This window comes from Phytophthora sojae (assembly GCF_000149755.1).
Source record: "Phytophthora sojae unplaced genomic scaffold PHYSOscaffold_3, whole genome shotgun sequence".
NCBI classification, from domain to species: Eukaryota; Oomycota; class Peronosporomycetes; order Peronosporales; family Peronosporaceae; genus Phytophthora; species Phytophthora sojae.
The window spans coordinates 5,099,780-5,124,757 of record NW_009258117.1 but is presented as its reverse complement, the minus strand read 5'-3'; the positions used below and the strand labels follow the sequence as shown (position 1 = coordinate 5,124,757).

The following is a 24,978-nucleotide window of genomic DNA, read 5'->3' as shown; positions in this document are numbered from 1 at the left end:
AACTTCGATTGAAATGGACCCATCGAAAGTCATGTCGTCAGCTAGTCGAACGCCCCATCTCCTCTCGGTGATCCGTCCGCGGGGCACCTGCCGCGTCTAAGGTGAATGAAGATCGATCCTTTGGGCCTGCGTGCCTCACTCCTGAAAACCCCTCGTCGTGCGCGCAGCTCCCCCCCTCAATCGGGAGCGATTCCATTACGGGGCCCATCCGCCCATGGCCCACGAGCTCGTGAGTCCACACTGCTCGTCCTGGTCCTTCAGCAGCAGCTTCAGCCTCAACACCAAGCTCGACGCGGCCTCCACAGTCACAGCCAACGACGATGGAGAATTCTACGAGGCGGCGTTGTCCCCACTACCCACAGTCCACGAGCAGGAGCTGCACCACCGATCCCATCGAGCGGTGTCTCTACTGGTCAACTACTTCGCGGCGGGGCTGTTCCACGGGGTGGTGCCCGCTCTGGTCTACCCTCTGTTCAAGGTCCGTCTGGGGCTGCAGGGCTACCAGGCCAACGCCACGCAGACGCTGCTCGGTTGTGCGTGGCACGGGAAGATTCTACTCTGTCTGCTGACGGACTGCATGCCGATCTACGGGCGCAGACGCACACCCTACCTCTATGTCGGCTGGGCGCTGGTGCTGCTGATCTTCGGGCTCATGTTGGTACTCCACCCCGACTTGGAAGGGGGCAATGGTGACGCTACAGACGCACCGAGGCTTGTGTTGGTGATCTCTGCGGTGTCCGTGGGGTATCTGCTGGTCGACGCAGCGTGTGACGGTCTGATGGTGGAAACGGTGCATCGCGACAGTCAGATTGAAGAGCAGAACGTGTTCCGGTCCTCGAGGCTCTCGCAGAGTGCAGTGCATGCTGTGAGGTTCATCGCTGAGCTGTTGGGCACGACGCTTGTCGCGGTTGGATTGAACTCGAAGGAGTACGGCGGTGGATTTGCGTTCGAGCTCTCCCTCAAGGCCGTCTTCAGTATACTAATCGTAGTTGCAGTGGTTGCGTTGGGTGCCACGACGTGGGGATTCCAAGAGGACATCAACAGCGAACGAATGGGGAGTGTTGACGCCGTTCCGATGGCTGTAGCGGCCCCGAGTCTGCGCTCGAGGCTCGGCGAGTTCTGGCGCATCATGCAGCAGCGCGCGACATGGCAGATCGCGGCCTTCGGCTTCCTGCAGAAGCTGTGTATGTCCTTCGGGATGGACTCGGCCTCGCCCTCCCAGGCCGTCCACGAGTTCTGGCTGCACACAGACCCGTTCACGAAGAACCTCTTCCTAGCACTCTCCAGTGGCGGCGTCTGCGTCGCCGCGTCCATCTTCGTGCACCGCTGTCTTCTGTCGAGAAGCTGGCACTCGTCCGTCTTCGTTGCTCTGCTTGGAGGGCTCGTTATCGGCTTCCCAGTGGTGATGACGGTGGTCTTTGACGTGTGGAGGAACAAGTTTCTCTTCCTGATCGCCACGCAGATCGTCAGCTTCGCCGACTGTGTCGCTATGGTCGTGCGCATGCTCGTGGTGGTGGAGATCGCAGAGCCTGGCTTCGAGAGCAGCACGTACGGTCTGGTGACGTCCGTCTACAACCTCGCGGACCCTGTCGCGACTGCTCTGAGCAATGGAATGGGAGCCCACTTCAGTGTCTTTGACGTCGACATCGAGCAGGACTCGGACGAAGTTCGAATGAGAGTGGGGGCGCTCTTCGCTGTGTTGTTCAGTGTACGAGCGTTGGTATGTCTGGGGACTCTGCCGTTGCTGCCCGGACAGAAGCGCGATGCTCGGGAACTGAAGGCCAGGGGCGGATCGAGCAAGGTCATGGCGTTGTCCGTGTTCTCCACTATTGGGATCGCCTTCTGCGCAGCTCTTACTGCCAACTTCCTCTCAATATTCAAGAGCACCTCGTGTCTAATGGTTGCTGGTGGCCCCGGCTGCTAACAGCAAACGAGTGGGTGAGTGAAGTATTCATTAGGTGTAGTTAGTTCATTTGTCGTCGCCCTTCTTTATGCTGGCGTTGAAAAGTGAATAGTAAATGGTGGTCGGTCGGGCAGCGTTCCTCCGAGACTAGACAGTATCTCGCGCTCTCGGACAGTGACTCGGTATCGACTTTTCCGCTCGAACTCGGCTGCTGGGAAGAAGCTCAGTCGAGACGTTTGCTCGCAGAAGGAGGCTTTGCCCTGAACGACGCAATTGTCCAGAGTCACGTTCGCCACTCGAATGACGAGGTGCATCCCGGTGCGGTTGACGCCCCGAATGAATGGGTCCAAGTCGAAGTGAACGGCTTCGGGGACGCGAGCGCACTTCTCGCTGTCACTGGGTGTTACCTGTATGAGGTGGTTGGTAAGGCAATCTTGTTGACGCAGGGCTGACAGTGCCTCTTGTGATGTCGGGGACTCCATCTCAGCGAGCATCTCTGATGCTAAGGAAGACTGTAACTCTTCGTCGTCTTCCTTTATCTGGGGAGAGGGACGATAGAGATCAAGGGTGTGGCACAGTTCGTGGCAGATCAGCAGCTTCGTATGCTGGTCGGTTGCCTCCTGGAGCCGACCAACCGCAATAAGTAGGTAAGCTCGCGATGTCTTCATTATCCAGGGGATGCTGTCCCTGGTGGGTGTCTCCAGTTGAACTCGGAGGTCTGAAGCCCATTCCAAGCAGCGGTCATCGCTCGCAAGAAGCCCCGCTGTGTCCGTGCAAATTCGATTCAGTGTGGCCTCAAACCACTCGTCCATGAGAAAGCTGTATCAATGTATCAACAATGAGCAAACGCTCTATGTGAAGTAGATTTAGAAGCTGAACGTACTGCTGCATCCAGCCGCGACGGGAAAGCTTCGCCACCACTTCAAAGGTTTCCTGACAGAACAGGGGGTTAGCCTCTAGATTTTCAAGCTTGAATTCAAACGCCAACACTCAAACCTTACCAGCAATAGTTCGTGCAAGTGCCTCGGGATCGGTCGTGTTGACGCTGCAAACCAATCCAACTCGGGAATTACGCGTTGCACCCGCACGAACCGCTCTAAGAACGCTGCGTACGCATTGCTTGCAATTTTGATTCTAGCGATCTGTCGCTCTAAAGCTTTGAAGCCTGACAGCAAGAGTGCTAGCTCAAAATTGCAGGTGCCGAGCGTTGTCTTCGCTTCTAGCAGCGCCAGCACCACGTTGGAAGCAGTTTTAACGGAGCGAGAAAACCCGTAAACTGTGTTTAGCATGCCAGGGTCGATACGAAGATCGCTCATGAGCTCTGCTAATCTGGAGCTTGTGCTCTCGAGCTCAGTTGAAAAGCTCTCAAACACCCCACCACCTTTTAAGGGTGATCCGATGCCGAGGTCAAGTTCAGGCAATGGTCTCAGTAGTAAGGGCTCACTGTACGCTCCGAAGCGGTCGATGCTAGACCACGCCACTCGCACACACCCAGCATAAGCTGAGGTGGAGATAGTAACTTTCGTGCCAAAGCCGCGATGGACCACTTTGTACATTCCGTCGATGACGTTGGTCTTGGTCTTGTCAAACCACCACGTTTGGTCGTAGCGGCGCCAAAACGTTGGCGAAAAACTCGCTATCTCCACAACATAAAAGTATGGCGTAAAGTTACTCTGCTCCATATCATCGCGCGGTTCGTCAGCAACGTCTTTATCCTTAGGTGGGATCAAGTCGAGTGCAAGACGCTCACTCGTTCGCTCAATCAATACTGGTGTCGGTGGTGGAACTGCAAATATCGTCTTGGCATCTCGCAGAACAGGAATCAAGACACTCCATTCGCGCTCGAAAAGGGTCCATTCACAATTAGGCATGGCCTCGGAGCTCTTGTTCTCTGCAGTATTCACTCGTGTCCGCGTCTGCGCTGGGGACTTACACACAGCAGCGCGAAGAGGAAGACTCAAAAATGCAGAATGGGTTCTTTCAGAGTTCAAAGGCGCCAAATTTGCCACGGAGATCTCCACGTCAGCGACCATAACCTCGGGCGAGGGAGGGGGCCAGCGAAACACTGCTCGTGCTTCTCCGCCGATGTCCAAGTTTAGTGAAAAGTTTTCTCGGATATTCAGCTTAAACGAGTCGATTGTCCCCGCTAACGTCGGATCATCTACTTGCGCAAATTTGTCTTTCAATTGAACTTCCGCTTCCGCGCAATAATTTTCTAGATCACGTACAAGTGCTAGCGATAGCTTGACTCTGTCCGTCGGTGGACTTGCAGATACATACTTGGGCCGTATTAAAAAGAGTCTCGCGGATTCCACAGTGAAATCCGAGCTGCTTTCGCCACTACGCAGCGTTTTCCGCCGACTGATAACAGCGAACGCACCCAGCCGGCTAATGGTTACCCGGGTGTATGCTTCACTGACGCAGGCATGCTCCACATCTCGCAGTATCCGTCCAGATTCTGAGTCGATCTCCACTACCACGGCGCTATTGTTCGTATCTACTACGAGGCAGTGCGGCAGCCAGAGTAACGCGGGGCGCAGCAGTTCCCCCATCGACGTCGGCAGAACTTCTACCACACAACTCACAAGCGTTTCTCCATTACGCAACCGAAGTCTCGACTCCAGATCCACACGGCGAGAGATCGCGATTTCAACTCCGTGTGTGTCTGACACGTTGAGCCCATCTCGATCCAGACACGTGAAGAAGTCTGGCTGGAACGCTATCGTTGTGTGCGTCTGCGAGTGCCGCACCCATCCACCGGCGCTCGCCTTCAGACACCGTAAAGTATAGTCCTGAGTGCTCAGCAGCGCTCTATCCACAGTGAAATTCAGCGTTGGGTCGGGTGGAACACGATCATCGACGACTCGAACCATCATTCGAGTGGAAACCACACGCCCGCGGCGGTTAACCACCTCGCAGTAGTAGGTCCCTTGATTGTGAGGCTGGATACTGGGGGATAGGAAGATGAATGACTGGGTAGCGCCTTCGATCGGAGAGCTTTCGTCTTGACCGTCCAGCTGCATGAACCACTGGTAGGTCAGTGGCTCGCCCTTGGCAACGAGAGAAACCTCCACGAACGAGTCGATGACGGGGTACAGCGCATCAGGTAGATCTCGCTGAAGCAACGGGGCACCTGAGCAGCACGACTAGGGATTAGTTGAAGGGAAAAACTATAGCGAGTGCTAGAACGCGTACCAAAATGCCCCCAGGTATCGATGAACTGTGTCCAGACATCTCTGATAGCTGTGGCAGCCACACGAGCTTGATCTTCCCCGTATTTTCGACGCTGTCCGATTATTTCCCGACACCGTGCATGTGGGAACTTTGGAACTCCGGGGAAGAAATCTTGGAGTGCACGATGGCAGAACTGGGTTCGAGTGATATAACTAAGTAAGTATCGAACCCCAACGCTGGTGTAGAGATCTATGCAGAGTATATCTACTCACCCGACGAGCGCTCTCGAAGTGCTGGCCACTTAATAACTCATCGACCGAGATGATACATCGTGCGGTTGCAGCTACTGCAAGACGGATGACGAGTTCTTCAGGACATTTATTCACGATAGCGTGCGTGACAATGGCAAGTCCGTCCGAGTCTTTCTCCAGCACAACGCCCAAACTTTTGTCCACAAGCCACGACAGCTTCTTCAGCCCCCACCGCTGCTCCAAGGCGTAGTACAGCGCAGGACGTCGCTACCAGAGCACACGAACAAATTTACAACAATCAATACATCAAAGGAGACTCGCCAAAATGCATCTATACTCTACCTGGTGGTCCAGCAACTCGGTTGAGCGAGGGTAGAGCGCGTAGAACGCCCCTAGCACCTCGAACGCCTCGTCCATCGCATCACCATCGTGATCCAAAGCTGCCACGACGGCGTGCAACGGCAATTCCATCTGCCCACAACCGACAAAGCATGAGATGCACTGGTACTGCATAAGCCGGATAACTTGTTAAACGAAGTCACCTCGAAGAACCGTGCGTGCTGCCATTCTCGAGCTGAGGGCTGGTTGCGCCGGTGCTTATGCTGCAGGATGACATATCGCCAGGCGCGCAGACACGTGAAGAGCGTGGCGGCCGGGCGGTGACTTCGGAGAAGTTCCGCCCAGCAGCAGTCGCAACCGCGCGACGACTGCAGCATTTCGGGTGATCCGACGCTTGGACGACGGCTCCAGCTATGCAAATACATGTAGCACGCTCTTCGTGAGATCGTACATGTGCCATGAACGACGCAGTGTCGGACCAAACCAAACGAGAAAATCAAGTGCAGCAGCAGCAGCAACAGCGTCGACTACATCGTACAAATTTGACTTCAATGTTGAAGAGCTACCTACACGCTGTAGGCTACAGCAACACTTTAACTAGGCAATGGTCTCACATGCACTCGCCTCCCTACTTGACCTGGTCGATCTCTGCCACTTCGGCATGCACTTGCTCCTCCTCCTCCTCCTCTTCTCCTTCCTCCTTTCTGGGTCTGTCGGCAAACCGGACGCCCAGGTCGATGTCCGCCTCGTCCTTGGCCACGTCTCCGAAGAAGCTGGCGATGAAGGACCCCTCGGGTGCCTCCACGGCCTTGCAGAGCTCGCCGTGCTTGGTGCCTCCGAAGCGCTCGGACGTCCTGTGGGTCGTCACGAACTGGATCGCGTGGATCTCGCGCCGCAGCCGGAAGAGGTGCACCTTGGTGATGAACTCGTCCTCCCGCAGCTCGAAGACGTGCAGACCCGCGGCTCTCTCCTCGTCCGGGAGGTAGAACCCTTCTACCTTGACCACAGCCCCGTCGGTTATCTGCACGCCCACGCCCAGCAGCTTAAAGTCCACGGCCAGCGGCTCGTGGCCCCACTTCTCCTTGGAGCCCACCTTACCAGTGGACCGGCACATGACGAGCTTGGCCTCGTCGTCCAGCACGAGCGAGCCGTCCGTTGACACGACGTCGTCGTCCTCGTGCTCCGAGTCCGTGTCGCCGATGGCGTCCTCGTGGAACAGAATCTCGGGCGTCTTGTCCTCCAGCAGCGCGCCGTGGATGCTGTCGCGCCCGTGGACGCTGTCCCTAGCGCCCAGGAGCGGGAGCGCCTCGTCGTGGGGCTGCGTTTTGGGCGTGGTGATGGTGGCGGTGGGGGTGGAGGTGGTCGCCATACTTTACTGTGCTGCTGCTTACTGCTGCTACTTGTATTGGCTTGTGCGCTGTGGATGCGAAGTGTCAAATGTGGAAATGTATTATACTTACCTACTGTACGGTACTGCACAGCTCAGCTCATGGTGTCGTCGCGGAGGAGCGGAATAAGGGCGAGGACATCTGCTTTGCTTTGCTGAACCTGAACACCCTCTCTAACGGGTGATTTGCTCGTTTGTGTGGCGCACATTGAGTGCCGCGCACAAAGAAAGTGGCGACTCGAGCAGCAAGCAACATGGAGGTGGAGGTGGCCACGATGGAGCAGCCAGTGCACGCGTCTGACCCGCCCCAGCAGCACAGGTACACGCGCGTCTGAGCCGCCAGACAAGGACCTGCTCTTCGACCTGCTAAGCGTCTCTTACTTCGCAGTAATAACGATGACACGCTGCAGTTCGCGGAGCTCTACATGTCCAAGCTCCTGGCCAAGCTCCGGGAGAGCAACAAGACGCCACAAGCCGCGGCCGTCGAGCTCCAGAACGCCCTGGTGATGAAAATATTTATTGCTGCAATTTTTTTATATGCTGGTCAAGTTTTCTGATGATATTTTTCATTGTTGTTGTTGTTGTTCTTGTTGTGACAGAGAAGGCTGCGCGAGCTGCAGCAGGAGTTCGTGGCCAAGCAGGCCAAGCAGAATCTCCTGGACCGACTGGCTCAGGTGGACACGCTGGAGGCGCTGCAGAAGGCTGCGGCCTCCCGGAAGGCGCAGGTGGAAGCGGGCTACGAGCAGGAGAAGAGGGAGCTGCAGGCTGCAGTGCAGGAGCGGCGCGAGGCGCTGCGGATGCTCGAGCGCATGGCGGACGAGGTGGAGCAGGAGAAGCGGAACGTGGTCGAGCACGAAGCCACGAGGGAGGCACACGAGAGCGAGCTGGCGCAGCTGAACGAGGTGTGGAAGGCGATCCAGCAGAAGAATGCGCAACGGAAGGCGGCGGTGCAACTGGCGACGACTGTGATGATCACAGATGAGGAAGACTGCAGCCGCGTGCTGGACATGCAGACGCAGAGCATCCAGGAAATGCACCAGAAGCAGAAGCTGCTGGAGGTTGGTACAGTACCGTATCTGCGGGTGTGCTTAGTCTGGAGCAGAGGAGCGTTCTAATGCGTGCGACCTTGTCTTGCGTGCCTTTGAGCAGGATAAAAAGATCGACATCAGCACCCAAGTAAAGCGGACCAAGCGCACCATTGAGAACTTGTCCAAACAGGTGCGTTGAAGACTACTGCAATATGGTGGATAGTCGCGGTGAGCTGGGTACCCACTCAGCCTCATATGACTTGCCTTTGCTATCCAGAACGACCTGAGGAGCAAGGACGCCGAAGTCAAGCAGCGAGAGCAGGACTACATGACGCTCCAGCACATGAAGCAATGGTGCGCCGAATCATTTCTACTGCATAGTTTGGTAAGCGTAGCTAATTGTATGATTGCCCTTGTATGTAGGTATGATCATGTCCGGAGCATCCAGGAATCGTTGTCTGGGATGGAGATCATGAAGGTGGCCGACGACTATCTCGAAGTACGCGTGTTGAAGTCGCATTTGGTGCGACTCTTTTGCGATCCAGAGTCCACGTGTTTGCAGCGCGTCCAGGTGGGTTCATCCAGCCACAACGTTTGACAAGGGTTATCGTTCCAAGTTGCTTACCTCGTTTCATGATGATGTTGATACAGTTCCTGACTCCAGATGTGGCTGCCACTGACCTCGTGGAGGTCGCTGTGCGCGACAACAATGTCCAGTACTTGCTGTGTGAGTATCGCGAGCGGGTGCGCAAGCACCTGGCGCTGTGAGGGCAGCACTTTTGACCGAGTGAAAAATATTGAGTACGCTTTTTATACAACTGCTCGCCTAACTATCGCCGAAGACGCTGCAGATGCCGGCCACACGTGACAGAGTCTGACGGGGACCCTTGGGCTTATAAATTCGAGCCTTCAAGATCGCTGTTTACTTGGGGAAGAGCTCGTTCACTTGCGCTTCTGGCAGGCCGGCGTCCAGCAGCTTTTTACGTGCGAGAGCGCGGTCGATCGTGAGCTTGAGCTTTGCCGCCTCCACCTCACAGCGCAGCTTCTCGCACTCGAGCTTGTGCCGCTCCTCCTCCATGCAGAACCTCTTGCGGTCGCGCTCTTCCCGTACCGCCTCCGCCAGCATGCGCTGCGTGCTCTCCAAGTTGGTCCAGTTCGCTGCACTCACAGGTGCAGGGGCCAGAGGCACTGGCGGCGCAGCGGCAATCGGCACGGGGTTCGTCGTCGTGATCACCTGCACCTGCTCCACACTGCCCTGCGCCCCAAGCTGCGCCCTGTGGTCGTCTGCTGCTGCTGCTGCCGCCGCCGCCGCCTCCGCCACCGGCGCACTCTTCATACTGAGCTCCACGTCGTCGTCCTCGTCCCCCGGCAGCTTGCGCTTCTTGACGATCAGCGGCCGGTGGTAGCGCCGGCCGCGGATGCCCTTGTCCTCGTCCTGGCCGAACACCTCGTTGAGCGTCGGGTAGTAGCGGCACAGGCGCAGCACGTGGGCCTCTGCCTGGCTGCGCTCCGCGTCCACCATGACGCCTTCGTTGCCGTCGTCGGCGTTCTCCTGGTCCAGCCGCTTGAACGTGTACGGGTCCAGGGCGTTCTCCTTGAGCCAGCTGCGCGCCGCGTCGAAGGCGCGCTCCAGCTCGCTGATCTGCGTGCGGATGTTGGCGTTGGCGCGGTGGTGGATGCCGTGCTGCCTCATGGCGTTCTTGATCTCGGAGCACAGCGTCTCGCGCGTCTCGCCAGTCTGCGACTTGCCGTCCCGCCAGCGAGCGTAGTTGCCGGGCGTCGCCAGCCACTCGAGCAGCACGCCGATGGATGTCTTGCCGCCGCGGACGGCGCTGTCGCTGTCCCAGAGCACTCGCTGGCGCCGCCCGCCAGTCGAGCCCCGCGCCGTCGAAGAGGAAGACGCCGCCGGGGTTGAAGATGGCGACGACGCAGAAGCAGAGCTCATGGCGATCTAGATTCGATTTGGTGGACTTGGAGAATGTATGAGAATCTACAGAAACTTGGAGACGGTCTCCTGGAGATGTGGTGTGGCGTACACCGATTTATAATTGAAGCTACAGGGGGCGGCTGTCGCGCCAAGTGGCTCGATGCCGATGCAGTTGTCAAGCTCTTCATTCCAGATGCATCTCACTCGATGAAGTGTCAATGGCAGCGGCTTCGACACCCTAATGTGATCAAGATGTACGGCGCGTGCAATTTTGGTCCGTACCTACTTCTCCAGCAAGGGGGCGCTTCTAGAGTATGTCAATTCACGTGTTGAAGAGAAGACAATGTGGAAATGCTTGTACGAGGCGTCGTTAGGTGTCGAGTATCTACATGTTCGCGGCGATCTTCGTTGCAGTAGCATTTTGCTGATGACAAAGTTGCCGAATTTCGGTCTGTTGAGTCAAAAAGGAAAAAAAAAGATTCGACGGACGTTGTTGGGTCGATGTTCTGGCAGGCCCCTGAGGTTGCGAAGGGGGGTCACCTTGTTGGAGTTGTGCCTACAGTATTAATTGGGAATGTGTACTTTGGAAGCCGCTACCGAGCAGAAAAATTCATGGTCTGGTAGAGGCTGAAGGATCGAAGTAATGGATACTGGGTGCCAAAAGAGGGAACTTACTCCGGCGACGAAAATCGAATGATCTGGTGTATGTGATGTCTAGATCCTCTCAAACGGACCAGGTTGGCGTCTATCGTCTACGAGCTGAGATGCCTGGCAGCTCAAGAGAGTTCTCAGTATTTCCAGCCGGACCTCGGTCCTGCGGCTTCATTCGATGAATTCGCGCACGGAAAATGAAACAAGCATGCTAAGAACGGTCGGCGTATCATATCTGAGGACTTTGAAAATCGAAATGGAAAGTCTGAGAGGGAAATACTCAAATAGCTAACTCGAGGTGATCGTGCACACGTATGAGGAGATTGCAAGAAAGCTTGGCACGAAAGATTTGGCGTCGGTCACGCCGGTATGGTTCATCACGTGGTACGAGTTGTTGTCTGGGTGAAGGTGGGTTTGGAAGTGTGTACTGAGCGAAGTGGATGGACTCATAAAACGAGAGACTTTTGCTGGTTCGGATGCCAAAACGGGTGCTTCAAATACTGTCGAATCAAGTCGGTCGGTGTCGGGGAGACTCGTCAGCAGCTCAAGTCGAGGTAAATGCTGTTCAAATAGCTCAGGCTCTAGCGAAGTTTCGCCGCGAGATCAAAACTTGGTTTGGCTTTAGTCACCCTCGTGTCGTTCGGCTCGTGCTATGCTGGCATACCCTTCTTCGTCTGCGAATATGCTACAAACGGAACGCTCGTCAACTACTTGCGAAAACACCCTGACGAACTGGGGTCGTACCTCCACGCTCGCGATGTTGTCCATGGCGACCTGAAGGGGAACAACATCGTCGTCGGAAGTGACAGGAAACTGGTCTCAGTTCCATCGCGAGTGTTGAAAACAAGCCCGTGATCTCAGGTGCGTTGCATTGAGGGGCCTGAAGTGTTTGCTTGACGACAACCAACACCCAACCGCTGTGTCGGATGTCTATTCTATGGGTTTGTACATTGTGGAGCCATTGCCAGTTGTGGAGGCTGTGAAATCTGGTACAGACTCACTATATTGCCTACCATGGCGTGTTGCGGACAGAACTGCGGTGAGATATCACGCTTCGCACGGCACATTGCTGTCTCGACCAACGATCTGCGAGGATGGTCAGTGGGAGTTGATCACGCGGATGCGAATATGCTGGATGGATCAAGATCTCAACGGTGGTTGACGAGCTGGCGAGAGTGGCCAATATCAGCACGATCGACCTCACCAACATCTCGACGTTTGATGCTGTAAGTTGGGGATCAGTCCCTCCAGTGAATGTGCGATGCTTCGCTACAAGACGCTCCTGTGGTTTCGCAGCACGTTCGACTCCCCCTAATTGTGGGAATGAATTCGGCAGATTCACATACAGATTGGTGATGATCGTGCCGCTCTGCATTGTGTTCACGGGCTGCAACAAGAAAAAAGTAGACGACGATCGCTGCTACGCATTGCAGCGAAGATTGAACAAATTATGCGAGGCATACTTCTGTGGGGGCCGGGTAGAAGTTACGATGAATCTTGTGCTGGATCTGCATGTAGATTGATGCTTAGAAGTAACTTACAGTGGTTATACGTTCTGAAGTAGCATTATGGTTATTTTCCTGGGAAGGCAGCTAGAAGAGCTGTATGGACAGCCTCACAGACATTAATTCGTCCAAAAAAAGTTGCTCGTACCACAAGTCACACAGATCAGCTTGACTATAGGTAGTGAAGCTGGAGAGCAAGAACGTGACTAGCCCCTCTAACCCCATATTCTGTATCCTACAGAATAAGCATTGTCACAGGACATAATATCCAGCAAACTTGTCCTCTCTTTCGAACTTCGCATATGGATGTTTGTATAGCCGGTATTGTGCACATCTTCCTGTTAGATTAGCGATGGGAAGATAAACGGGGTTTATTCCGCGGTAATAGACGGACGAGTATAAACCACCAACAGGTTGAAAATTCGGGTGGAAGCCTAAAACCGCCGCGTGTCAGCCACTCGTACTTTCCTTCATTCCGAAACTGCGCTGTTCAAGACGTCGCAGTGCAAGCTTTGTTGGGGCCCGTCGAGCGCGCCCAAGTGGCCAAGGACCATGGCCGAAGACGATCATGATGAGTGCCATTGTGATCTACAGGTAAGCGAGAGCGTGTACTTTGCTCTGTAACATTGTACTAATGGTATATTGATTCTACGTTGCGATGTTGATTACCAGACCTGGTGATCCGACCCAGACGACGCTATGAGCTCTCGCGTGTGGCCCGATTGGCAGATCGATTGCGGAGTCAGCGCACAACCTCATCGGTTCCTACGAAGCCGGCTACAGCCGGGTCTACCGCTACATTGTAGCTGATGCAGTGGCTACTCAAGAGGCTACAGAAGAAGCGCTCCTCATGGTGTGGCTACACCGGAGACTACAGAAGAAGCGGTAGATGCTACGGCGGATGCTACAGAAGAAGCTCTCCGCGTGATGAGGTTACACCGGAGATTACAGAAGAAGGGACAGAGGCTACGACGGAGGCTACCGATGAAAGCGGCAGGAATGGAGCGGCAGCGCCGGAGGCTACAGAGCAAAGTGGAGGCTGCCAAAATGGCGAAGATGACCCACGGCTGGCGTGAACATTGAAGAGCGTGCGCATGTAAAGGAAGAAGTAGACGTTGGCATGAATATCATATATTATCCTGTTCCGTACAAGAGGAACCGTGTGTAGTGCGTGTCATTACGGGCTATTGAGCATGCAAGCTCCCTGGTGTTGTTAGAGAGACAATCGTAACAAGCTTGTTAGGTGGGCTAAAGAAATCTAATGATGCGCTAATGTCAAGCACAAGGAAGAATTCGCCCAGTTCCTCCTCACTACGTCAGTTAGGAACAGGGCGATTTCTTCCTCCGCGTTTATCGCGACGTGTCGAAGATGGGTGGCTGGAGCCGAAGTATGCTGCCTTAGCAGCCTTGCAAGGTATTACCATGTAGCAGGTTTTGAGCGTGCTCTACGGTCGCCACGACCAATAGAAGCTCGCCATTTCGGCATATGGTGGATACATTGAGCATGTTTTGTTCACTTTCGTAGCTGTTCTGTGCACAATGTACCCAGCGCTTGACCGCAAGATGCGAAAGGGCTTCCAACAGCAAATCTTTGACAGGTTTTGAAGTATACTTTAATCAAGTCTAATGCTTATTCTGTATCCTACAGAATAAGGTCTGGGGCTAGAAGGGCTAGGCAACAGGTTTCTGACGGGGCAAAAAGGACAACTCCGTCGACGATGAAGAAGAGAGATTCGCGGACGACTCGGTCTGAAAGGCGATTTCGCCAACAGGTACCTGAGGAAGATGAACTGCCAAACATGTTGAGCGTGAATGGCGTCATGACTTGGCCAAGAAAGACTAAAAGCCGGACTAGGGTCTGCCTGTAAGATCGACTTACCTCTAGCCTCAGACTCGTTGTATTATAAATCTAATAAATCTGTCATTATTATAAGATGTACAGCTTCTTAATTCATCGCACTGTTTTCAGTTCACTCGCTTTCATCTTCTTCATTGCATCCAGGTATTGTCCCTCTGAGGGGCCAAACGGCCTCATCTTTAGTAGCACTGGTGGGTTATTAGATGTGGCACGCGTCTTCGCTATGACAAGAGCATCCTCTGTTTCCAGCGCATGATACGGGTCAGGACACTCGCCTCGTTCATTGACGTTGTCGTCGTGTGTTCCAGGACACGGAAACTAGATGGTACCGGTATGACCGAGCAATCGCTTCTCGCTACGTCACTGTAGCCCACAGTTTGCATTCTGGCAACCCTCCTACTCGAACGAAAAGAGGTGCAGTGGAAACAATGCACTGCCCGAGCGATTTAAGGGCGCGGGCGGCGTCCTTAAATCTATTTGCTTGCTATGTAGGCCATCGCAGGACGTTAGTTCGAAACATTGTAACCTTCTTAAATGGTGGCGACCGCAGGTCGCCAAATAGGCCGAGTTTCGTGAGATAAGTGCCAGTGGCACCTCACATAATTTAACTGCCTTCCCAGCCTCAAGCAAAGCCCCTTGTTTATAAAAAAACAGCTCTTTTTTTACTAGCGGAGCAGCACGGTCGCTGCGCTCATGTTGCTTTAGGGGTCGACCCCCAAAACTATGCTGACCACAGAGTTTTGGACGACGTCCCCACTTGAGGAATTTGAGTACAAAGCCGCTTGCAAATTCTAGCGCTTTATTTCCCCGATTTGCTGGCTATTTTGCAAACAACATAAGTACCATTCATACGTTGTTATTAACGGTAGACTGATACACCTGACCTGTGGTTCGAATGCCAGAACACTTGTATTTTACTTACTTAGGTAAGTGTAATAGCAGAATGTGCACACTGGCACAACGAAAAGTGAATAAGGGGTTAACTTTCGATGTTTCAATTTCGTGGTGTGTTCATTTTCAGAGTGAAAGTACGAGCGAATTATTCCAGTAACCTTTCGCGATCCATGTTGAAATTCTTCCTCCAGATGTCATCTACACCCAGCCGCAATGGCCAATGTTGCTGCCGCGACTATGGCATGCACGGCTGTTCAAAGCTGTTAGTCTGCACGCGTAGGTAGATAACCTCATGCACGTTGAGCGCAATAGCGCAATAAGGAAACATATATAATGAACGATAACTAGCTCAAAGTAATGTAGTTGAGCCCGATATCGTACCATCACACATGCATGTAGGGTATCAAAGCAGAGCTGTGACGCCCGAGATTGACCCAACAGAACTGTAATTGAGTGGGCTAATGAATTTGCTTAGTCGAACATCTTTTCATGAGCAACGCAATGAATGAATGAATTAACGCAGACTAGAAAGGAGCAAATAATCGGCGCCTTTAGCGTGCAGGAAGGACTTGGAGCTGTCTGATTTCTTTAAAGCGAAGTAGCAGGCGAGCTCGAACGGGCCAAAAGAGAGCCGTTGTTGCTACCAAGAAGCACCGACACGGACTCCGGCTCGTACACCCCAGCTCGTCATCCGCGCATAGCCTTCAATGTAATTTAGAGAAGTTGCTGCTCGACAGTACCCGGTCCTCAGCATGCAAAGCTGCTTGCTACTTGGCGTAGCGTTGGCGCTTCCTTGAGGCTCTGCTCGTTGATGCTTGGACTCTCTGTTGTGCGCTGGTCAAGCGATCCCGAAGGGCCACAGACTTCTTACCAACGGCCGCAGAGCGACCCTTCTTACGACAGCATAAGGTTTGAAAGGCAAATAGGCTTAATAAAGGGTCCTAAGCGGGTCCAAATAAGGGTAAAATGTCACGTTTAAGTCTATTTCTGATGTCCTCCATACTAACGGCTTCGACCCTCTGGTTTTATGGCATCTAAAGTTAGTGGTGTCGGTATTTGTTTCATTTTTTGGTCCCCGTGTGAGCGATTCTAAATTGTGACCCTAACCCACTCGCAGAATTAATGTAAAAAGTATAATAAAGCGGAGTGTATATAAGAGACGTAAAAACTCCATAAAACGGAGTCTCAAAAACTAAAGTCGGACAGTTAGCCGACTTTTGTTTCCGACGAAACCACTTGAGGACGATCGATGATGAAGGTGTTGGTGTGGCTCCGGCGCGACCTGCGGCTGCACGACAACCTGGCGCTGAGCGCGGCGCTGCACCTCGCCAAGCAGCAGGGCGATGGCGGCAAGGTGGAGCTCATCCCGCTGTACATCGTGCACCGACCCCAGATCATGCGCTGCGGCGCGCGCCGCTTCCAGTTCGTGCTTGAAAGCGTTGAGGACCTGGCCGACGCGTTGGAAGAACGCGGCTCAAGGCTGGTGGTGGCCAAAGGCGACGGACTTCAGGTGCTGAGGCGGCTGCTGCCGGCGTGGGGCATCACCCACTTGTACTTCGACGCGGTGAGCGAGCCCTACGCGGTGGAGCGCGATAACCGGGCACTGGCGCTGGCCAAGAGCCTCGGGGTGCAGACCCACGTAACGCGCGGCTACGAGCTCTACAACATGGACGCAGTGATCGCAGGCAACGGAGGCAGGGCGCCCAAGACGTACCAGATGTTCCTTCGCGCGGTGGCCAAGCAGGCGAAGCCCGCCGAGCCACTTCCAGCGCCGGAGACGCTGCCTGCCCCCGTGAGTACGCACAGTCAGTTGTACCAGCAAGTGGTGGGCTACTGGAAGGACCGGCTGAAGCTTGACAAGTTGAAGGAAGAGGAGGAGGATCCAAAGGAGAAGGCTCGACAGCTTGCGGAGATCGCTGGACCTGAGAAGGACTTTACGCTTCCAGAGCTGACGTACTTTGGGTATGAAGTCCCGGAGAAACACTCGTTCATCTACGGCGGGGAGAAGAAGGCGCTGAGCGCTCTGAAAGAATATTTTGCGGATGAAGAGCGGGTGGCCAAGTTCGAGAAGCCCAACACGTCCCCGGCGCAGACGCCTCCGTCTCCGGCAACTACGATTCTGAGCCCGCACTTGTTTTACGGGTGCCTCAGCCCCCGAACGTTCTACCACCAACTGCGGGACATCCTGCAGCGCCATAAGAATCCGTCGAAGCCCCCTGTGAGTCTAGAAGGACAGCTCCTTTGGCGTGAGTTCTATCACTGTCATGGCCACGCCAACCCGTATTTCGACAAGATGGAGGAGAGTCCGACGTGTTTGCAGGTCGACTGGAGATGGCACACGATCCCGGAGAAGGAGGAAGACATGACGGACGATGACAAGCTCGCTCGCTCGCAGTTCGAGGCATGGAAAGAAGGACGCACTGGTTTCCCGTGGATCGACGCCATCATGATTCAGCTGAAGGAGGAGGGGTGGATGCACCATTTAGCGCGGCACTCGGTGGCGTGCTTCCTTACACGGGGCGACCTGTACATTTCGTGGGTGCGTGGCCTCGAGGTGTTCCAAGAGCGCCTGATCGATCACGACTGGAGCCTGAACGCTGGCAATTGGCTCTGGCTGAGCAGCAGCTACTTCTTCACTGCCTACTTCCGCGTGTACTCCCCCATCGCCTTCGGCAAGAAGTGGGACCCTGAAGGCAAGTTCATCAAGAAGTACATCCCGGCGCTCAAGAAGTTTCCAGCCAAGTACATCTACGAGCCGTGGAAGGCGCCGTTGACTTTACAGCACGCCGCAGGATGCCGCATCGGCAAAGACTATCCGTCGCCAATTGTCGCCCACAAAGAAGCCATGGGTCGGTGTCTGGAGGGCATGAAGAGGTCGTATGCCAATGGCCAGTACGGCGTTCCACCGGCCCCCAAGTCACCTACCCGTTCCAGTAAAAAGCGCCCGCGCTCGGACTCCTCGGAGGCGTCAGAGTAATCGACATCGGCATAGCTGCATCAAGCCTCCGATATGCAGACTTTACCCCCGAACGGCTCGCAACTAACCCTTTTCAAATGAATTCATATAAGCTGCGAGTGGCAACTTCAACGTTGTATTTCGAGTGTGGTGTCCTTGTGGACACTTTGACTAGTGCTTACTTCTCTTGCTGCTGCTGTAGGCTTCTAGGTCGCGATGGTACTTGGTTAGACGTATCTTAGGTTCGTCGAAGGGGTGGTTTGCGGCAGTCTGAGGCCGGCAGCGGTGGCCGAGCTGAGGCCCTTGGGCAGAGCCGTGGAGGTGGACGACATCGCTTGGGTAGCGTCAATCGTCTGTGTCTTGGAGGAATTGGACACAATCACAAGTGCAGTGCCGCCGATAATCAGCAGCGAGCCGACAATCGTGAGCAGGCCAGGAAAGACGTCGACGCCCACCGCGACACCCATAAACGCGGCCAGCACGGGCTCCACGAGCATTACGACGGACACGACGATCGGGGCAAAGTATTTCATGACGGCGATGTAGCCCAGCGTGCCCACAAGCGTACACACGAGGACGATGTACGCCTCCGATGCAGCGTGCGATGGATCCAGCCAGCCGAATAGCCCAATCTCAGGGTCCCGAGACGCCTCGAAGGGGATCTCCAACAGCGAGAACATAGGGAAGATCAGCAGCGCCAGCAGCGTGAACATGGCCACGAACAGAATGCTGATATCCATTTCAGTCCGCAACTTCTTGGCAGTGATGAGATACAGCGCACCTCCCACCGCGCCGACAAGCGCCACGAGATCTCCAGCCAGCGATACCTGCACCACTTCACCCGACGATGATGACTGCTGGTGATCCAATGTCGTTAGAGCACCGCCGATAACACCGATGGCAGTACCCAAACCTTCGAACTGCGAAACGTATCGTCCGAGAAGTAGACGACCCACCACCATGAGCAGCGAGTGGCAGTTGTTAAATATGTAGGCATGGTCGATGGACGTGTGCGACAGTGACCACAGGAACGTCATGAGGAAGACCGCGTAGGACAGCGAGCACGTCAGGAACACGATCATATTCCGCGTCGAGAACTGCGGTAGGCCCTGGTCGTACATCGCAGCACCAGCCATCGGGATGAACACGATAAGGGACGCCGTCGTGCGCCAGAAGAGCTTCATGAACGGGTCCACATTACGCTGTAGGTCCAACGCCGCGCCCATAGACGAGATCGTGAATAGCGCGGCCAGCAAGAGCACGTAACCAATGAAAGGCACTTGGCGCTTGACAAGTAGCTGCACTTCCATCGTACCATTGCGAAGTTCTACCGTTTCCACAGCGATGTCCTTCACATCTGTGGGTAGCGACGACAAACGGCGCAGTAGACCGGGGCGCTTGTACAGCGTTTCACTGTCAGGAACAGCCAATACAAACTGCTGCGACGTCTCCTGGACTGCACCAGGACCACCCCCAGTTGTCGTAACGTGAGGAAGCTCGATCAGGTATGCGTTCCTCTCCATAATTGAAGGCACCCCGTGTTCATCGCGCGAGGTGCTGATATCAACGCTGACGTTAGGCGGTTGCTCAAAGGGTATGGACAGCACAAAAGAATCCTCAGTCTGCTCCAAAAACGAACTCCGCTTGCGCCGAATAGCCAGGGGTGCGCCTGACGCCTCGCGGTCGCGACGCGAGGGGGATCTTCCCGTAGACCCAAGCAGCGGTGTGGTTTCGCGTGCCTGTACTGAAGCTCCAGCAGGGGCCGAGGTGGTGCCTTCGTCAATTTCCTGTAGCTGGTTCACACCCACAACAAAGCCCTCGAACACGTCTGCCGACTGGCGCACATGCGCGTCAACCGCGCGCAGCATCGAGTCATCGTCAGCAGCCGAAACAGCCAAAAACACGTTCTTGCCGCCAGGAGTCACCGGCCGTGCTGGCACCTGCTCCGTTGGCTCCTTCGCGACAAACACCGGCCACGGTGACAACGAAGCCACACTGTCATTCGCCACAATCGCATCCAGCTGCGCCTGCGTCTCCACACTCAGCCACGCGTCGCCGTCCGTCTCCAAGTACTTCAGTCCGTAGCTCGGGCGCAACACGTTCAGCGCCTCCGCGAGCGAGAACTTGGGCTTCTCATAGGCCAGCATCTCCAGCGCGGCGAACAACCTCCCAGTCGTAAGGAACAAGCCCGCATCAATGGCATCAAACTGCTTCAAGCCGCGTCCGATTTTGCGGATCGTGCCGTTCGTCGAATCCAGCAGCACCTTGCCCGCAGTGGACGGGAGGCCCTTGAGCTTCTCCATGTCCGCGTCCACCAGCACACAGGCGACGCATCCTTCCAGCTCGAAGTGCGCCATGCGGCTGATGATGGCCCTGTCGAAGATATGGTCCGCCGTGTGGATCAGAAAAGGTTTCGTGAACATCTCTCGAGCGGAGAGCAGCGTCCGCGCGTGGCCGTAGGGCGTCTCCTCGCCCAGGTTCAGGAACTCGATCTGCAGCTTGGAGTAGAGGAAGCTCTCCTTGACGTGCTCCATGATCTCGTGGCCGAAGTACGAGATGATGATGACCACGCGCTCCATGCCGGCCACGAACAGCTGCGCCAGGATGTGCTCGATCAGCGTGTACTCGCCCAGCATGATGAGGCACTTGGGCGTGTCCGAGCCGTCGAGGCACATGGTGCTGGACGCCGCCGTGAGCAGCACCTGCTTGACGCCGGCGTCATGTGCGGCCGCGCCGACGGGCGACGGGCTCGCGTCGGGGCTGCCGGCGCTGGCGTCGTCCTCCTCCCCGGGCGTCTTGCCCACGGCCTCGAAAGGGACCTCCTGGCCGCGGTTCACCACGACGCCCTGCATGTCCACGGCGTCCTCGGACTGCATGCCGCGCACCAGCTCCGCCTCGGGGATGTGCGCCAGCTCGCTGAGCTTGTGCAGGTCCAGCGCGTACACGTTGGACGGCACCTCCGTGTCGATCTGCAGGCGCTCGCGGCCTTCCATGGCTGCGCGAAGAGAGAGGGAGGCGAGCGAGAGGAAGCAAGTGAAGGGCGCGACTGGAGCGCAACGGCCGCCGATGATCTATGATGAGTGCGGGATTTCTTGGTGGTGTGGCGCACCTAAGTTACGTGAATGGACATCAAGTTGAAGTGGGAGATGGCTACATTGATTAGCTTTAGCTGCTGTTGGTGCTGCCCTCGTCTTCGGAGAACTGGAGCACATCGTTCGTCTCGGGGCCGTCGTCAGAATCGCTGTCTTTGCTCTCGGCGTAGCGGGGCTTGGAGGGGGCAGGAGCAGCGTCTTCTTTGGCTTCGTCCTCGTCTTTTGGTGGTGATTTGGACGGCGGGTCGTCGCTGCTGCTCGCGCTTTTTGACTCGCGTGGGGGCTCCTTTGACTCGATCACAGGACCGTGCATTGATTTTGATGGAGGAGGGTCAGCATCACTGCTGGTTTTGCTTTCTCTAGTCTGTGACGTTGATTCTGGCGGTTGGGTGGTCTCTTTGGCGTCAGCACCTTGGTTTGGGCTCACAATGGGAGCTGCTGCTGCTGCATTGAGTAAAGATCGACGAGGCGCTAGCAGGAGGGATCGATTGGAGCTAGGAGTGGAAGTTGTCTCGCTGCGGGTATCCACCGTATCACTATCGCTTGGCTCTTTCTTCGGTGACACAACAGGTTGGGCGGGAGAATTGTCGCTGCGGCTATCTACTGAGTCATCGGTAGTTGGCTTTCTTTTTGGCGACACGATCGACTGACGCAGCGACACATCATCGTTTAATTTCCAATTCAGAGGGATGCGAGCCGAAGAAGACGGGGATAACGAGGCTCGAGGACTGGTGGAAGTGGGAGACCCGGACATTTTGAGCTGGCGGACCAGCTCCCACTTCAGAGCTTTCATGCGTTCTTCCCGCTCTCGCGCCTCGCTTTTCATCCTCTCCGCCTCCTCCTGAGCTGTTGTCACCTGTATTCATAACTTTAGTAAGCAGAGGCGAAGCTACATGTCCTGATCGAAGACCGCAACTTACACTTGCTTGCAGTTCATCGATTTTCACTTGTAGTTGTCGTTTTTCCTTCGCTGCGGCTGTCAACTCTTCCTGGTGCTTCGCTGATCTCTTCCGAGCTTCCTGCTGTAGAGCAGCGATTTCCTTCTTCAAGGCGCTCTGCTTAGCGCCCATGATTGCTAAAACACGTCAAGCACACAGTCTACCTGATAAAAATAACGGCAAAACTTGTTGCTCAAAATGCTCGACTAACTAAATTCCTGGCTTGAACGCTTCTCTGCTCACGTCTCAAAGCTCATACTTACTTATTGATCGCGCTCACTGAAGAGCTTGCTTGGTGAGCCCAACGCCCATCTGGTAGAGGTAGGAGACGCCGAGGAAGCCGAGACTGCATCCTGTCGACGCCAACTCCATACCTGTAGCCATGAAGCCGTTCGTGGAGGCGTACTCGTACCACGACTTAAAGCATTCCTTCGCCACAACGCTGACCTGGCGCGCACTGATCTTCAGCAGCAGAAACCACAGCTTGGACATCTAGTGCACGCGTTCACGAAGAAGAGTTAGCAATGAGTTTACAAAGCATTGGGACCGCAGTGCAACTACTGTATAAAGGCTTGTTACCTGGATGAAGTTGGAGCAAAGCTCCAGTGTCAGCTTCGCGTGTTCTGGGTAGTACTTCTCTATCATCAGCGCCAGCGCGACCATGCTCGCCACGGGGATCTAACACAAGAACAGCAAAAGCACCCATGAATCTCTAAACTCCACCACAGCGAAAGCAAACTAAAAAGACGCACCGCCAGTCCAATAAACGGCAACCCCGCTGCAGTGAGTGCTCCAGCGAGGAACGGGTGCTCCACAGCTTCTTCGCGCGTCCGGTTATACAAGTCCGCCACGTATGTGCGCAGCACCGCCGCTCGCTTCATCTTAACGCTATCCTGCCGACCACTGTTCGTCCCTTCATCTTTCTTGGCCACAGTCACCGCATCCTCCTCTTCCAGCTCCTCGATCGTAATGTGCTCCCCTCTGTCTCCATAGTGCACCTTCCTCCGCTCTTCGTCTCCGAGCGACGTGAACAGCGCCTGCCCCGCGTCCAGCAGCCTCTGCGCAATGTTCAGCGACAGCTGCGCCGCCAGCTTCAGCTCGTCCTGCGTGATCGTGCTCAGCGCGTGGTCCATGGTCGTGCACATGTTCTCCGCGAACAGCATCATGTTGCGCACGTGCTCCTCGTCGGGCGGAACCACGAGCGCCGTCGACGCGCCGCCATTCTTCGTGGTCAGCGCACCGCCACTTTGGCCGCTACTGCTGTCGCCCTCCAGCAGCGCCGAGGACGTCTGCAGCGCCTCCAACACCTTGGCGTCCGCCTGCTGCACGTGGTAGCACAACTCGCGCATCTGCTCCGGGTCCTGCAGGATCGCGCCGACATTGTTCCCCACGCTGCGCAGACTCTGCTGCGTGGCGGCCACGGCGCTGGCCAGGCCGGCGGCCACTTCCTCCTCGTCCAGCTGCTGCACCGTCGCGTTGGCTTCTGCGCAGGTCTGCGCCAGCAAGTCCAGGAACGTCGCGTTGGCCGCCGCGTTCTCTCGGGCGCTCACAGGCCTTGAGGCGGAGGAGCCGTCATGCTGCGCGCCCACGCACTGCTGGATCAGCAGCTCCATCGCCTGGGCCTGGGCGCGCTCGAACTCGTCCATCGTCGCCATCAACTCGGTGATTCTTCCACTGCAACTTCGAGGAATTTCCACAAGTCAGTAAATACTACTGAGATTTTGTGTTGGGATTGGAAAATAGTATTCTGCACAACTGCTTCTGGATTACTATTTTCGAACATCAGTAGTTCTGAGATGTTATCAGTATTTCTAAACAAGTCATTATCAGTCGTGCTGTGTTGTCTAAATCACTACGGATGTTACAATATAGCAATAGTACGTGTATAAGTGCGTATATTTTTTATTTTTCACTCTTAACGCCAATCGCACTCGGAGTGAGCACTGCATCTACTCGTGAACATAAGCGCGTATATTGCAGCTTCGCAGTTGAAGCAGTGCTTCAGTTCACAGATTATTTACTATGTAATGGAGGCTGTACTGGGGCATAGTTCTCCCGCAGTCCCAAATATTTCTATGGTTTTCTCGAGGGTACAGCTAACTGCAAAAAACATAGCCCTTGTAGTGGGATTTAGGATAGGTCAAACTGTTACACACATTTTCAATTCGTCAAATCGGTTATCGCCCAACACAAAGAGCAGTTGAAAATATGATGTCCTGTTGGGTCATTTGAATTATAATACGAAGTTCTAGAGTTGTAAGTATTGAATAGAGGCAGCATTGACAGAGGACTGCTCTCCGCTGCAGCCCCCCATTTGATTGCAGCATTCGATGTAGACTCTGTAACACCGAAGCAGTTCTAGAAACAGGTTAGTGGCTATCAGAGGCATTCAGAGCTCATTCGTACATAGTATGTATTACAGGTTCGAAATAGTCATAGGGCACGATAATTACTACTAAAAAGTACCGATGTCTTACAACTCTAACACTATAGGCAGTAAAACGCGGGGTTCTAACGCACACCCCAACAATAGGAGCTAACTGCACGTGGCGGTATTGTAACTCGCTTAGCTAAAATGCTCGTCTAGTTAAAATTGCGCGGCAGGTTTGTATGAACGTCCACCGCCTGGTGTGCGATCCAGCATTAGCTGTCTGTAGCTTTTTAAGGCAATATGTTGTACTGCGGGTTGTTATTCTGTCTACGAATCAGGGGAGAGTCCGAGTGCATTTTGAGTAGCTCTATTTGCGGTAAAATGAGAACTCAGTTCAGAACACATACGAGTATCGAAACTCTCAACGAGAGCGATTACGTAGTGTTTTTTCATGTTCTAATAGATGCAGAATGTAAAAATAACATTACCACCGATACATGTCAATATTGCAATATCCCCCCGCTAGGCCTTACTTGGCGTGGTTCGTCAGGCACACGTACTCGTACGAGCAGGTGCTAGTCAAACAGCTACACGCTGTCGAGGTAGTGAAGGCCAGCGACGACCAGAGGAACACCGTCACGGCTAGCACCAACACGTAGGCCAAGAGCACGCACTGCAACGCAGCAGTCTCACGTGCTCGGCTT

The 24,978-nt window shown here is 54.8% G+C and overlaps 9 protein-coding genes across 9 annotated transcripts; 4 read left to right on the top strand and 5 right to left on the bottom strand.

The window, feature by feature from the left end:
- Nucleotides 1-214: 214 nt before the first annotated feature.
- PHYSODRAFT_259606 (hypothetical protein) lies at nt 215-1,924 on the top strand (the record flags this gene model as incomplete). The annotated part of the gene is made up of 1 exon (XM_009525326.1): nt 215-1,924. The coding sequence occupies one exon, from the start codon at nt 215-217 to the stop codon at nt 1,922-1,924; it is 1,710 nt and encodes a 569-aa protein (XP_009523621.1).
- Nucleotides 1,925-2,698: 774 nt separating this feature from the next.
- PHYSODRAFT_488051 (hypothetical protein) lies at nt 2,699-5,595 on the bottom strand (the record flags this gene model as incomplete). The annotated part of the gene is made up of 5 exons (XM_009525325.1): nt 2,699-2,836; nt 3,160-3,246; nt 3,424-3,611; nt 3,691-3,744; nt 5,346-5,595. Coding segments are annotated over 5 exons (717 nt in total), but the record flags the coding sequence as incomplete, so codon positions are not given.
- Nucleotides 5,596-6,295: 700 nt separating this feature from the next.
- On the bottom strand, nt 6,296-7,186 carry PHYSODRAFT_557191 (hypothetical protein; the record flags this gene model as incomplete). The annotated part of the gene is made up of 1 exon (XM_009525324.1): nt 6,296-7,186. Exon 1 carries the CDS (start codon nt 7,034-7,036, stop codon nt 6,296-6,298), a length of 741 nt encoding a protein of 246 aa, XP_009523619.1. The 5' UTR covers nt 7,037-7,186.
- A 293-nt stretch (nt 7,187-7,479) lies between these two features.
- On the top strand, nt 7,480-8,680 carry PHYSODRAFT_496979 (hypothetical protein; the record flags this gene model as incomplete). Its single annotated transcript, XM_009525323.1, has 5 exons — nt 7,480-7,557; nt 7,654-8,112; nt 8,204-8,272; nt 8,360-8,436; nt 8,506-8,680. 5 exons carry the CDS (start codon nt 7,480-7,482, stop codon nt 8,678-8,680), a joined length of 858 nt encoding a protein of 285 aa, XP_009523618.1.
- A 324-nt stretch (nt 8,681-9,004) lies between these two features.
- On the bottom strand, nt 9,005-10,027 carry PHYSODRAFT_488731 (hypothetical protein; the record flags this gene model as incomplete). The annotated part of the gene is made up of 2 exons (XM_009525322.1): nt 9,005-9,220; nt 9,431-10,027. 2 exons carry the CDS (start codon nt 10,025-10,027, stop codon nt 9,005-9,007), a joined length of 813 nt encoding a protein of 270 aa, XP_009523617.1.
- Nucleotides 10,028-11,299: 1,272 nt separating this feature from the next.
- Nucleotides 11,300-11,515, top strand: PHYSODRAFT_489869 (hypothetical protein; the record flags this gene model as incomplete). Its single annotated transcript, XM_009525321.1, has 1 exon — nt 11,300-11,515. A coding segment is annotated over one exon (216 nt), but the record flags the coding sequence as incomplete, so codon positions are not given.
- A 4,654-nt stretch (nt 11,516-16,169) lies between these two features.
- On the top strand, nt 16,170-17,894 carry PHYSODRAFT_259573 (DNA photolyase; the record flags this gene model as incomplete). The annotated part of the gene is made up of 2 exons (XM_009525320.1): nt 16,170-16,713; nt 16,888-17,894. The coding sequence occupies 2 exons, from the start codon at nt 16,170-16,172 to the stop codon at nt 17,892-17,894; spliced, it is 1,551 nt and encodes a 516-aa protein (XP_009523615.1).
- Nucleotides 17,895-18,100: 206 nt separating this feature from the next.
- PHYSODRAFT_494151 (hypothetical protein) lies at nt 18,101-20,866 on the bottom strand (the record flags this gene model as incomplete). The annotated part of the gene is made up of 1 exon (XM_009525319.1): nt 18,101-20,866. The coding sequence occupies one exon, from the start codon at nt 20,864-20,866 to the stop codon at nt 18,101-18,103; it is 2,766 nt and encodes a 921-aa protein (XP_009523614.1).
- Nucleotides 20,867-22,179: 1,313 nt separating this feature from the next.
- PHYSODRAFT_490376 (hypothetical protein) lies at nt 22,180-23,516 on the bottom strand (the record flags this gene model as incomplete). The annotated part of the gene is made up of 5 exons (XM_009525318.1): nt 22,180-22,395; nt 22,483-22,581; nt 22,656-22,784; nt 22,902-23,126; nt 23,211-23,516. The coding sequence occupies 5 exons, from the start codon at nt 23,514-23,516 to the stop codon at nt 22,180-22,182; spliced, it is 975 nt and encodes a 324-aa protein (XP_009523613.1).
- Between the last annotated feature and the right edge of the window lie 1,462 nt (nt 23,517-24,978).